The sequence below is a fragment of the Puma concolor genome, chromosome A3 (assembly GCF_028749965.1).
Source record: "Puma concolor isolate L17-30 chromosome A3, mPumCon1.1.hap2, whole genome shotgun sequence".
In the NCBI taxonomy this organism is placed as follows: Eukaryota; Metazoa; Chordata; class Mammalia; order Carnivora; family Felidae; genus Puma; species Puma concolor.
This window is the reverse complement of record NC_141669.1, coordinates 67,516,349-67,531,039: the sequence shown is the minus strand read 5'-3', so window position 1 is coordinate 67,531,039 and position 14,691 is coordinate 67,516,349. Positions and strand designations below refer to the sequence as shown.

The 14,691-nt window shown below is 41.4% G+C and overlaps 1 protein-coding gene across 4 annotated transcripts in view; it reads left to right on the top strand.

Moving 5' to 3' along the window:
• Window positions 1–14,691, top strand: part of EML6 (EMAP like 6) — a 282,419-nt gene that overhangs the window by 203,922 nt on the left and 63,806 nt on the right. For all 4 annotated transcript variants that reach the window (XR_015249223.1, XM_086701101.1, XM_025931862.2 and 1 more), the window contains exons 19-24: window positions 1,186–1,388; window positions 3,795–3,906; window positions 4,170–4,297; window positions 8,674–8,815; window positions 11,825–11,977; window positions 12,141–12,272. Coding sequence is in view for 3 of the 4 variants with exons in the window: in XM_086701101.1 (XP_086557227.1) it covers window positions 1,186–1,388; window positions 3,795–3,906; window positions 4,170–4,297; window positions 8,674–8,815; window positions 11,825–11,977; window positions 12,141–12,272 (870 nt within the window). In the remaining variant the exon portion in view is untranslated. The remainder of the gene's footprint in view (window positions 1–1,185; window positions 1,389–3,794; window positions 3,907–4,169; window positions 4,298–8,673; window positions 8,816–11,824; window positions 11,978–12,140; window positions 12,273–14,691) is intronic.

The window sequence follows — 14,691 nt, the reverse complement described above, 5'->3', positions numbered from 1 at the left end:
TTAAAATTAAAATGTGTCAGGAAGACATGCTATCCCATATTCGCTCGGCTACTTGATGTCTAAGTTTTAAAACACTTTATATGCTGCTAAGTATGTTTATCGATAACTAGAAAGCTTTGGGAAATGTTCTACTGTGAAAATAATTATTTTCATAGTCATCTGTTCTGAAAGCAGTCATTGTGTTAGACTACTGAGCAGGAAATAAAATAATCACTTTGATTGGGTGGATAAATTTTTCACTACTTTGAAGGTTCTTTTATTTATCACTGAATTTAACACATGAATTAATCCCTGACACTATACACAGTAGGTGATCCGAATAAATTTTTATGCATCATAATGTTGATAAGGATGAGTAAGTAAGCATGTCAGAACATGCACGCACATTTTATTTTTCTCACTAATAAACCAGACCTGTTATTGGGATTGTGAATTCTTAGTATTGGCTTTGATACCAGGCTTAATCTTACACTGAACAAAACATAAGCAACTGTTCCAGTGCTTTCTACGTTTAAAGAAGAGACAATGGCATCCAACATGTCTGGAGAACCAGCCTGTGCATAGTTTTCTGGAATGGGTATGGGCTTCTCAATGCTAGTTGGGAAGTGCAGGGAAATGTGAACATTGCAAGGACAAATCTGAAGTATGTACCTTTTCCTACACAGTGATTCATTTTCTTACCCTAAAGGTCTTATGATAATAATTGAGGTAAGACATACATAACATGTTTACATTTTACATTCCTGCCAGTGCTGTTTTCATTCTCCTTGGTCAGCATGCATGTAGACTTTCCTAGTTACCCCTGGCACTTAGTCACTCCTTCCTCTGTCTGGCACCAGAACTGGCACTGAACCTTGGTTAGCCACATGTCTTGTTGGACCGAGATGGCGTCCTCTCTCCAACCAGAACCTAAATCCATCGAATGAAGAAACTTCTTCTTCTCATCTTTATACCCCATCATCAACCACTGTATCTGCCGCAAAGGAGGGATTCAGTAAACATTGAATTAATGAATGTGTAAATTAATCTTAAAATATTTTTATGATTTTTCTGCCATATTTATACATCTGTACATATGTATATATAATGTAGACACCCTGGGTTTTCACTGAAGACAGTCATTCCAAATGCTCATAGAAGGTGTCAGTTTTTCAAAAAATAATACATATTCTTGGTCCACTTCAGGTGGGGGCTTCACCTCTAAAAGAGGAATTTTTGGAAGTGTTGGAAAATTGGAAACAATGATGTGTGTTTCTTATGGGCGAATGGAAGATCTAGTGTTCTCAGGAGCAGCTACTGGAGATATTTTTATTTGGAAAGATATCTTCCTACTGAAGACAGTGAAAGCTCATGATGGGCCTGTGTTTGCTATGTATGCATTGGATAAGGTATGACATATTTTCATCATTAGCTTTCAAAAATTATAAATTAGTCTTTGGAAGGCCCACGTCAACAGGATGCTTGTTTCTAAAACCAGTCCTATCTGAATTGGGAAGTAGTTGTCATGAATGTAAATGAGTACAAATATTTTTAAAATTTCACTCATTTATAATTATTTCTTTACATGCAGTTTCTCTCCACTTTATTCACACTCCTTCTTCGTGGCTCTCACCTCTGAAAATCCCTTAAGAAGTGTTGGGATAATGTACACACCCAGTAGCAGATGAGTCCTGAGGAATATTTCAGCACTCTCTTCCCCCTTTGTACGCAATAAGGAAAGACCTCAAAGTACCGACCGGTTCAATTATTATCCTGCTCAGCAATCTGACCAAAAGTCAAGTTGATAACCAGCTTGTTCCTGTGTGGACAGGTTCAGCTTTCACAAGAGTGTTGGAGTGAAAGCTTTTCACTGGCTGTATAAGGGTTTTCCAGAGAAACAGAACCAGTGGGATTACAGATTACACATACACAAAAACCAGATGTACTGTAAGGAGCTGGTCCGTGCAGTTATGGAGACTAAGAAGTCCCACTCTGCCCTCGGCAAGCTGTAGACCCTGGAAAGCTGGTGGTTTGATTCACAGCAAGTCCAACGGCCAGGCAACGAGGGATGCCAGTAGTGTAAATCTGTCTGAGGGTGGGAAAAGATGAGATGATTCAGCTCGATCAGTGAGACAGGAAAAACAGGGATGAATTCCCCCTCCTCTGACTTTTTTATTTGAGCTCTCAAAGAATTATCCAATTCTCACCCACCTTGGGGAAGGCCATCTACTTTATTGAGTCCACCAATTCATCGCTTCTCGGCCTTTTGGCTAAGGTCAAGTGTGTTGAGTCCACCAATTCAGATACTGCTCTCATCTGGAAATACCCTCACAGATATATAGAGAAATAATATTTGATCAGAGCGCCCTCTGACCGATCAAGATGACACAAAATTAATCATCACATCTGCTATATCTCCACTTAAGTTCACCTTTGTCCTGATCTGTCCAGCTACCTTCCTGCCTTGCAGCGATTTTATTTGTTTGTTTTTAAGAAAGATCACACTGTCAGTACTGCTAAAATACTTTGTTCAACCCATTTGCCAGAAAAACCTGTTTTTCAATCACCGCCAGCTTGCTGGTGGTACCAGTTTATCTGTATTCTCTGACCTCCAAACAGTGGAGGCCAACAAAGCTAAGCCAGTCCTCATTTTGCATTCACCTGTTCCCAGGAGGGAACTTCTGATCCAGGTACAGAAGTAGGTCCTCATTAGATGTGCAATTATAATGGTTGTTTTAGTGGTTAAGCTGTTGCTTATTGGCAAATTTGTTTTGGGTGAAAGTGCACATTGGATAAGATTAAGGTAGAATGCAAAATTTGAGCAGGTCTAGAAGTTCATGTGCAATAACTTGTTTAAACTCTTTTATTGCTTGGTAAGTTAACCTGAAACATCATGGAAAAGATGAGGATGACACAGCATAATAAACCGGATTTAAATTTTAATTTGGGAATTAAATCTTCCCTACAAACCTATAATGAGAATACAGAATTTAAGGTAAAAAACTTTAAAATATTATTTCCACGTGAACTTCGCTGAAGTAAAGTAAACTAAGTCTCCAAGAAAACAATTAATTACTGAGTATTTTTCATCCGAAAAAAGGATTTTCCTAAGAGCAGGTTGGTATATGTATTTGCCGGAAAGGAAAACTAGTAAAGCCAAGAAATCATAAGCTTAGAACGAGAATAAAAACCACTGTTCAGTAAAACAAACAAACAAACAAACAAACACTGTTCAGTAAAACAATATGTTAGGCATTTTACTTTCCAGGTTTTATAAAAATTAACCTGGAAATTGATGTTCACTGAACAAAATAGGATAGTTTTGTTACATGAACTGCCTAAGTTACTCTTAGTAAATAATGGTGTTCTCTCCTGGAAGTAAGTGTTTAATTTTAAAGTATTTAATAATCATTTTTAATTGTAACATTAATTCCAGTTCATTCACTAGGAAGAGATGAGGTACCAGAAACTCTGCCAGGCTTTCAGGCTGGTCCTATTCCCCAGGTACCCACATTGAAGTAGGGGGCTGGGCACAGAATCGGCCATCCATGACCCGGGGTGCCAAGTGCCAACCAAAGGTCTGAGGAAAATGTAAAGAATACACAGTGAGAACATGCTATCCACTGCAGAAGTAGGGGAGCGTGCTTCCAGCCAATATTATATTAATATTCTATGTTACCAAGTTTTTCAGTCTCCTATACTTAGGAAGAAAACACAGACAAAGCTGCTTTTCCCAAGGGGGACCCCATTTGGGGCCGGGTGGGTAACTTGTCATTTTGATGTATATTTAATTCTTCCCACGTGTGTCTTTGCAGGGTTTTGTAACAGGTGGAAAGGATGGAATTGTGGAGCTCTGGGATGACATGTTTGAAAGATGCTTGAAGACTTATGCCATTAAAAGAGCAGCATTGTCAACTAGCTCAAAAGGTGCCACTCCCAAATACGTAATAGGAATCTTTCTTTTCATAGGAATGGAAAAGATGGTACCAACGTTCTTAGACGGCCATTACCAAATCACTTCTCCTTCTTCTGCATTTAGAGCTCTTAGCCCCTGGTAGAAATATCGAGGGGGATTGCCTAGTATCTGCTTTTGAACTACAAAGACAGAATGTATATAATAATCAGGCTTCTTGTTGTTGTTCTACTAAATATAATATTTGCAATATTAAGTACTGTATTTCCCCCCTCAGGCTTGCTTTTGGAAGATAACCCTTCAATTCGTGCCATTACTTTGGGACATGGGCATATCCTGGTGGGAACAAAAAATGGGGAGATCCTGGAAATTGACAAAAGCGGCCCAATGACACTGCTCGTTCAGGTACAGTTTACAGATTCTAAAGCACAGTTCCCATCAGAGCCGGGACTAGGGTGAGGCAAGGAGGCCACTTAGGGTTCAGTGTGTAAGTAGGTACTCAGTCTCAGGGTTATGCAACTGCTGTGTTAATTATCTATTGCTGTATAATGAATTGCCACAAATTTAGCAACTTAAAACAATACATGTTTATTTGAAGGTTTTTGTGGGTCAGGAGTCCAAGTGTGGCTTAACTGGATCCTCTGCTTAAAGTTTCACAAGGTTACAGTAAACGGCTGCAGTCTCATCAGAGGTCCACCTGAGGAAGGATCTGCCTCCAGGATCACTCATGTTGTTGGCAAAATTCACTTCCTTGTTGTAGGACTGAGGGCTCCATTTCTTATAAAAAATTTTAATGTTTATTTATTTTTGAGATAGAGTGCAAGTGGAGGAGGGCAGAGAGAGACACAGAATCCAAAGCAGGCTCCAGGCTCTGAGCTGTTAGCACAGAGCCCAAAGCAGGGCTCAAACTCATGAACCATGAGATCATGACATGAGCCGGGGTCAGACGCTTAACCAACTGAGCCATCCAGCGGCCCCAAGAGTGCTCCATTTCTTGTTGGCTGTTGGCCAAAGGCCACCTTCAGCTCCTAGAGGCTGCACACAACCTTGCCACATGGGATTCCCCAACATGGCTGCTTGCTTCCTTGAGGCCACCAAAAGAAAGAGAAAAAAAAAATAGGCAATATGGTCTTATATGACATAATCATATCATCAAATACATGTAATGTTGAACATCCATATCCTTTGCCATATTTTATTGGCTGGCAAATAGCCACAGGTCATGCTACACTCAAAAGGAGGGCTTACACAGGAGTGAAAACCAGGAGAATCATGAGGGTCACCTCGTGAATGTGTCCATTGCATTCTTTTCCCTGGTCACTGATTATTACTATCCCTACCACATGAAGAGTACATTCCTCTCCCCTAGAGTCCCCAAGAGTGTTATCCCATTACAGTATCTGTTCAAAGTCCGTAACCTCATTGTCTAAATCAAGTCCAGCTATGGACGAGGCTTTTTAGGTATATTTCTTCTCAATCTAGAAAACTGTCACAAAAAATTATTTTCTCGACTCACACCAAATCTGCAAGTGTCTCCTTAGATTTTATGCCTCAGTCTAGTCTCAGTCTTGAGGTATGTAAATGTATGACCTACTTCTTACCCTCCCTCTCCCCTTAAGAATTATATTCAGGTAAAATCACATTAAAATAAACATCAACAGAGTCTTCAAAGATCAGTGAAGTGAAAAAATCTCACTTCAGGGGGTGGGAGTGTGTGGAGATGACAGATAGTCCTGCCCAATTTGGTGATGGATGGACCTTATTTATGGGTGGAAGAGGCTCGTGGAAGAGGGTGGGGGTACATTCAGAAGGTGGAGTGAAAAAAAATATGCACTGATTATATAAGTTTCAGGATTTCTGTGGGTCCAGTGGAGGAGCTCCATCTCTGTCTCCTACAAGCTTGCTATGTTAGAGATGAACCCCAAAATCCCACTGAGAGTGGCCCTCTGATTTGCTGCACCTTGGAGACAGGTGTGCACACATAACCATGGTTTAGAACACTGTGAGGTTTTAAAAATGCATGTACCCAAGCCCCACTCAGTATGTCCCGAATAAGAATGTGTTTAAAAAAGAATTCCGTGTTAAAAACAAACCTCCAAAGCTCTGTCGCTGATTGTGCTTCGGAGACAGGATTGAGAATGTGCTGGAGGTACATCCAGGAGGTGTCACTTCTCTGCTTTCCAGCTGATCTTGATTTTGTTTCCTTCCCAATGAATCTCTTTTTCTTTCTGGCCATGACTTCTTATTGAATTTTATTGAAAAGTGACTATTTCTTTCTAATGCCCGAGTGTTTGAACTTTAATTTGTTTGCACACATGCTATATTGCTAAATATTTGTTCACATCCTTACTATATTATGACTTAAACAATACTGTAAGATTTAAATTCTGTTTTCTAATTTAAAAAATATTACAGTTGAGCTTAATTTCATTTAAATATCTTTTAAACTTGAAAATAAAAGCTTTTAGCCTTTCATTCTCTATAATTCTGTTCTTTCCCCTATTTGTTTCTGTTGCTCTAATAATAAAAGCAGCCACGAGTACCACTTATTGAGTGCCTACTATGTGTCAGGCAATACTGTTGCACAGAATTTATTTCTCCACAACAGATTTGCTCAGTTGAAATTGTTTAAAAGATGAGGGACCCACTGCCCAGTAAATTGTCCACATCCATGTGCTAAGAACTATAGAGCTGGATTTCAAACCAAGGTTTGTCAGATACCAGAGCCTTTCCTTTTGCACTACACCAGGCTGTTCTCCAAATGTCTCAGCATGGAGACTGCCAGAGAGCCATGCAGAAGGCGTGGCCTCCTGATCCATGGGCAGTCAGTAATGCTGGTGGAACCTTCAGAAAAAATGTTGGTTACCACCATCTTGTCTCCTTACGCTTGTACCATTCTTTTCCTTTTCTGTCAGCATCTCTCTTTCCTCCTCTTGTCTATCACTCCTTTGCCATTTCCTCCTAAGCAGAACTAAGTAGTTCAATTCAATCAGTGTTTGTTGGGCTCCTGCTGAGATCAGCCTTGTGCTACATGCTGTACACAGTGGAATAGGGCTTCCTATCCTCTTGGGGCTCACAGGCCTGCTCTGAGAGAGGTTGGACACTGAGGGAAAGTTAAGGAACAGGAAGCATGATTAAGACCATCAACTACCCTGCTGTGGGAAGATGTCAGAACCACTTTGCCAGTTTCAATAACATGGCAACTCAATGTCACTTGAAATAGATTCCTTATTTTTATTAAGAGAAGGCAGTCTGGGTTGGGGGAGAGAAGTGATAGGAGATGAGTTCTGAAAACTCCCATTGTGTATTCTTTGAATATAATCAACTCTGAATTATGCACCTATTTACTACCAGCTTTATGGGTGATCAGTAGGAAGGTAAGATTCCAAGCTCATTCCTCTGCCACTTGAGATACTTCCAGCCTGTCTTGCTCACTGTCCATTCCTATGTTACACAGAAATTTAGTCCTGTCACGTTAGGGAAATATGATGTCTAAGTAAATACATGAGACAGTTGTTGAAAAGGATCTCAGAGGTGTGTCCTGTCCTCAAGCCAAATGTAAAAGGAACTTGGTCTGTGAAATGGCTCCAAGCAGATCCATTCTGGGGGAACACTGGGGTTGACACCTGACCTGTCCTCTGACCATGACCTTTGTGGTAGGAGGCTTCAGATGGGAAGACAACTAGAAAACTAATGAGGTGCTCCAGATGCAATATATTCACTCTTTGGCCCTTGTCAGCTAGTTGAATGTCAGCTCTATTTGGAACTTTGTATCTTCTGCCAAATTACTCTTTTGCTCAAACAATTTCCCTGTTAAACCAGAATCATCCAGTTTCTCTCTGGAAAGCCACCTGTTCCCTGAAGCATTCCAAGTACAAACACCTTTCACTTGCCTGTATGGTCTTCATTTTTGCTTTACTAAGCAAAGCCTTTTTATAATTAGCCACTAAAAGCAGAAATTCAGTGAACAGTCTGGTCTCTTTTATTGTTCTGTGCACGAATCTATTCTCTACACTGCTTTATCAAGTAATAAATTGTAGGAATCAGAGTCATTTTCTTCCTAATTGTTCATTTTTAAAATCGTTTTATCTCAATATTTCTAATCCAGTTAGGTGTGTTTGTGATATGATATAGGTATATGGAATTGGTCCAATGTCAATTAAGCACCTTTCAGTTTTCTGATATACACTGGGTAGAATAATTTCTGAACCAACACTGAACTTGAGTTATTCCCAGGACGCTTGATTTGAAAACTGAGCTCTCTTTACTTTTGTTTTGCCAAATACTATGCATTCACAGGACTACAATGGAATTAAATGAGCAAGAATATTACTCTTATAGAGATAGGTGGTACCTATATCTTTTAGAAAATGAGTTTATCGAAAAAGGTGTTTTATGTCATGATCAAGCTGTTTTCCAAGTATATGTGTATCTATATATACTGGGTTAACTCAATATCAAGCAAGAGGATAAAATGATGGCATTTCCTTATTCATCCAGATGTTTCTAAAAGGAAAGATGTTTGGCATCTTATGAACAAAGCTTATGAGCAATGAGTCCATGTTTTGCTTTACAGTGAATGCTTCAGCATCATGTAGGACCAGCTTTAGACTCAAGTTCAGATGAAAAAAAAAAAAATTAGTGCCTTCATCTTGGCTCAAGGAAGCTCAAACTGTGAGCTGTTTAAGATCCTCTTCGGCTGGGTATGCAGCGCAGTGCCACCAAAGGGCTAGCCAGGAAGCGTGAGCCACGTTTGTCTTGCCCTGTTTCCTCTCCCACAGGGGCACATGGAAGGAGAAGTGTGGGGGCTGGCAGCTCACCCTCTCCTGCCCATCTGTGCAACCGTGAGCGACGATAAAACTCTCCGGATATGGGAATTATCCTCCCAGCACCGCATGCTGGCAGTGCGCAAGCTCAAAAAAGGTACATGCAATCACCTTACACATCTGTAAAAGTATTTACAAACGACAGAATGTGGTGTGTTCGTTCATTTGCTCAAGTAATATTTCCCGAGTGTGCCTGTCACATGCCCCCAGATCTGCAAGGGAATGGGAATTCAATGTTCTTCGCTACAGACGTAAATTCCAGAAGGCTGGCCTCATCTACTATTTCCTTCATTTCCCTTGCATTGCACAGACGTTTGCCACCTGGGGGCAATATGTCCTTCTTCTTCTCATGGAGAGCTATGGGAATCTGTTGAAACACATCAGATTTCCAGAATGCTGTTTATCTTTATGTCTAACAGCCTCTAACAACTGATTTTGTTACTGAAAAACAAAAGTCAGTTTTATTAAAAAAAAATAGTTAATATCAAAAAATGAGTAAACCTGTATTTAACCCCTATGTGCACCAGAACAGAGAGGTATACCAGGAAGTACAAGTTAGTGAGTAGCTGCTATGTGTCAGGTACTGGGGATCCCACAGTGAGTGGTCCCATCTCTAGTGTCAGAGGTGGACAAGAGTTGAACAGAGCCCAGCAACAGACGGTCCATTCAAATACAGCAATCGGAGGAGAGTCTCAAAAGGAGACCATTTGTTAGAGGAGTGGGCAGAGTGGTGAGAAGTGACCAGGGATAGTGCAACACCAGTAACAGCCTGGTGCCTTTACCAGCCCTGGGCCGGAGGAGCAAGAGGAGAGAGAGAGCAGTGCCGGAACCTTGAAAGTTAGAGCTGTATGAGATGATGGGGCTGGCAGGAACTAGGACCATCCGTCAGCCTGGGGACGCAGCCAGCATGCAGTGGGCCCACGGGAAGGCTGCTGGGGGGGTACATACCCCAGACTCTCTGTTCTCCCTTCTTTCCTCGTTCCCTCCCACGAGCCTCCTGTCCATGCTCCCCCTTGGCCAAAGGCAATCAAAGCCAGAAGGCAAAGGAACCTGTCGATGCCATCTACATAGGCCTGCAGAAGACACAGAGTGGGGTGGAGAGTGCTGTGGAGAGACTGGTGAGACTCAGAGGAAGGCATGCTGCCAGGGACAACTTCATCAAGGAGGAAACATGAGAGCTGAGGCTCAGAGGATTTGTAAAAGTTCTCAGGAAAGGATGAGATTGGGGTCTGGCCCTAAAATACTTGTACCTGGTAGCTTTACAAGTGAGAGAGATGTGGAGAATGTACTCTAGGGGGATAAAACGAGAGAAGATGTCAAGACGATAGTAACAATGGTGGCTAATATTGTTGAGCCAGTGACTACTAACAATTTGCATTTGGTCTTACACCACTAGTAGGTGACGGAACTGAATTCAAACCCAGGCAGCATGGCTTCAGAGAGCACACCTGTGGCTACTGCTTGAGGCTGTTTTTCTCTGCCATACTATAGCCTCTCTTTACAGTGGACTTGTGGACCCTTAGTAAGTGGTGGAGCCGGGATTCAGACCCATGTCTGAGTCCAAAGCCTGTGCTCTTAAACCACTACCTGATTGAATCATTTGAGCACTAATTTATACTGGGAAAATGATACACCAAGACCTCCTTGTGAGTGACTTCAATGTCAGACAGTGGGCTTTATTCACTAGGTTAACTCTTAGTTCAAAAGAACATCTACTAATGTATCTTAGATGGGCTGACCTTTCCACCCAGTTTAGAAAGCTTGTCCCTGTATAATTATTAATAGCTTTTCCTTTCACTCTCAGAAGTGTCATGGTTTGTTCACTAAAATATATGGCTAACCTAATCTTGATGACTCTCCTCAAGGACAGGTTTGTCTTTTGTCCTCTTGGCCCTAGCACCATGCTAGGTGCTATGCCATGACTAATGCTAGTCATGCATTATGCATGACTCATAGCAGTACATAAATAACCTATTACTGAGTGAATGAATGAAGATATAATTTAGATAAGTCAATTTGAAGTTACTGGTATAACATGGCTTTCAGCATACCATGAACAGTGATGGAGGGGATTGTGTGGAAGCTGACTTTGGAATGCCTTAGCACAATGCTGTGTGACTTTTCCATGCCCGGAGCTCTGCTTACCAAAGCCTTGACAGTAAGGTGGGTTGGGGGGGGGGGGTGCTATTCTTAAACAGATATCCTATTAAATACCACCACTCCCCCAGCAGAGTCCATACTCATTCAGAAATGTCTCCCTGTGACCCTGCAGAGAGCAGTACAAAACATTGCTCATGGAGCCCTGTCAGCCCATACTGTTTAGTTTTGTAGACACCTCTTGAGAGAGTGTTATCCAGTACAGAAGAGGCAAGATAAAATCTTTCACCTGTAGAGTCACACATTATGATCCGTGGATCAGACTTGGAGTGACTACAAGATCCACAAGGTCTCTGAAGCAAGTTTTGGGTGTAGGTCATGATAACCAAAAAACGATTTCTAGAAATTGAATTCCAGAATTCCCATTTATAAGTATCCTCTCTTTTCTTGGGAACAAAGATACTGGTTTTCTTAATCTTTCGCTCCTTTCATCCGTTGACTCCATGTGTCTTTTGAAAATCCCAGTATTCAAGTAGTAAGAAACGAATGGATAAACCTCAAAGTGAAAATGTTTTGTTTTGTTTTTTAGCATTCTGATCTTTGTCCTTGGGTTTGAAGGGAAGATATGTTTTTTAAATTGTTTTCAATGTTTATTTTTGAGAGACAGAGACAGACCCTGAGTGGGGAGGGGCAGAGAGAGGGAGACACAGAATCCGAAGCAGTCTCCTGGCTCTGAGCTGTCAGCACAGAGCCTGACGCGGGGCTCGAATCCACGAACAGTGAGATAATGACCTGAGCTGAAGTCGGACGCTCAATGGACCGACCCACCCAGACACCCCAGGAAGATATATTTTAAATGACCAAGTTTTAGTTTTCCTCACAAGTAGTGTTAAAGGCACAGTAACATGTCTATGCATAATGCACATAGGCACATTTCTCCATCTCTTCATTGAATATGTTTGATAGTAGAATCCTGGTTAATAACTGTTCTTTGTGGATTCTTTTGTAGGTGGAAGATGCTGTGCCTTCTCCCCTGATGGGAAAGCCTTAGCAGTTGGCTTGAATGATGGGAGTTTCCTGGTCGTAAATGCTGACACTGTTGAAGACATGGTCTCCTTCCATCACAGAAAAGAAATGATCTCTGATATTAAATTTTCAAAAGGTAAAGATTAAAGCAGAAACTTTCTAGAATGTGTTTGGGGCAAAAATTTGTGAGAGTGGACTCTTTAAATACTTCCTTGACCTTTTCCCCATTTGAAATAAGTTCCTGGAAGTAAATTCTTGTCTAAAATGTTTGGGTGTTAATTGCATGTTTTTCTTTACAGATACAGGAAAATACCTTGCCGTGGCATCCCATGATAACTTTGTGGATATTTACAACGTACTGACAAGCAAACGGGTGGGCATCTGTAAAGGTGCTTCTAGTTATATTACCCATATTGACTGGGACTCTAGAGGTAATGTATGTTGTGGCTTTCACGACAAAATTTTTGTTTCAAAAAAGTCAATATCCATTCATACATGTTTCCAGAGAGAAGAACAGTGGAGCTTTAGAGAAAGACAGAGTGGAGAACCCACAGCAAATATAAGCAACTGTAATTTTACAACGCAGGGGCACCTGCGTTAACATTTTGCGTAGTTTTTCTGTCTTATTACCACCACCACTACTCCTACTATTATTATTGTTAATTCAAGCCATTGAGTTTTAAGACCATTGAAGATACACGATGCCTTCTGTTACCCTGGCAAGCCACCACTTCACCTTTGGGTTTGGCGTTCCTTGTCCTTGCCTTGTATCTCCTCCTTACTGTTTTCCTTTTTCTACCAATGCTTCACCTCCCCGAGAACTGCCCAAGAAGTCTCTAGCAATTTTCGTGTTCTGACAGAGGTAGAACTCTGCACGCAGCTCACCTGAAGTTACCCTGCTCTCCAAAACTCCCAGCCGACCCCCTACCTCCTGCAAGTCATGCCCACAGATGCCATGGGAATTTGCCTGTTTATTTAACAAATCTAGTTTCTACATGTGCAAAGTCTTAAGGCAGGAAATGTGGATGATTCAGAAGTGAGACACAGTTCCTGTAGTAGTCCACAAGAGTTTATAATTTAGTGGGGGAGACATACTTGTGCTTGAAAAATATAGTTGCCCAAATGTTAAGGCATGGGGACAAGAACTGGAGAGTCACAGGGAGGTGTTATGCAGGGCCTCTGAGTGGGCCATGTCAGCATTCAGCACCCAAGATGGAGCATCATTGCCCCAGGGGGGGTCACTTTTAAATCTCATCCCAGGGACTTAGCTGTTGTTAGAGTTTGGAGTAGGCATTTAGGAATGGGCAGGGTCCCGGTTTTGAAAGGAGTTTTAGTTGACCATGGTAGAAAGCACCAAGCCCAGTGGTGTCTCTAAGGAAGGAGCTCACAACAGGGGAGTCCATGGAGCCTCACAGAAGCAGTGTCCTTTAAGGTAGATCTTGAAAGATGATCAGAAGTTCACCAGATGGTGAAGCATTCCAGGCTCAGAAGGAACATGACATGTCAAGATGAGGAGGTGGGAGAAACAGGGGAAATTGAGAAATAATAATATTGAGTGACTAAGGGCGAGAAGAGAGATGAATGTGGGGGGAAAGACCAGGACAGGATGCAAAGGAACCTTTACCTCCTACTAGGAAGCTGAGCACTGAACTTTATCCTGGAGGTAATTAAGTAATTCTAAAAGATTTAGAGGTGGGGCAGGAGGGGGGTGTTTTCTGCCATCTTTGGAAGGATGAATAAGCCTGGAGTGGAAAAGCAACTAAAATCAGTCAGGAGAAAGAGGTGCTGAGATCTTCCACCAAATAGAGATTATTTCAGAGTTGCCAGAATATTTTATTTCAAGTATTTTTTTTGAAGTACTGGCCATAGACTGATCCTTCTGCCAAGCAGGTATTCATGTGTAAGTGTACTTGATGCATTGGAATTTGGACTTTATTTGAGCCTTACAACTTTCAGGCACTTTATATAGTGCAATAGATGGAAGAAAGCATGCTCTTTACTGCGAGAGGTGCAAGTCCCAACAAGGGCAAAGGGAGATCAGATAAGTCTCTCTCACTTTCATGTCAGAGCCCTCCCTGCCAGACACAGCGCCGAGGGCTTAGGCTGGCATTTGTGATCAGAGGTGACACTGGTGGCCTGACAGTCCTCTAGGAACCATTGAGGCCAAACAGATAGAGGGAGACAGCTGCTTCTCAGCCACACTTCTTGGATGTTCTCTGCTTCATTGTTAAAAAAAAAAAAAAAAAAAAAAAAAAAAGACAGTGATTTCCCCTGTAAATTCTCTTGCTAATGTCCCGATTTATGTCATGTTGGGAGGAGAATTTAGAACAGTCAGGGGCAGCCTTATGCATCTGTAGAATAGAGTACAGTGTGTTTTGTTGGGAATCCAACACCCACAAAATACATAGCACAATATGTGAAATCCCACCATGACAGTGGTCACTGGAGGCTACACTTGGTTCTTATTCACATGTTACATATTATTTATAAGAGAAAATGGGACATAGGAAGAATCAATTTCAATGGGGAAGACTCTTTTACATTTGTTTTAATTTTGGTAAAATACACATAAAGTTTACCATCCTAACCATTTTTAAATGTACGGTTCAGTGGCATTAACTGCATTCATACTGTTGTGCAACCTTCACCACTGTCCATTTCTATAAACCGAACCTCTATACCCATCAGACAAGAGCTCCCCTTTTCCCCTTCTCCCGGACCCTGCTAACCACCATTCTACTTTATGTCGCTATGAATTTGACTCCTCGAGGTATTTCATGCAAGTGGAATCATATGGTATTTGTCTTTTTGTAACTGATTCATTTCACCTAACATGATGTCCTCAAGATT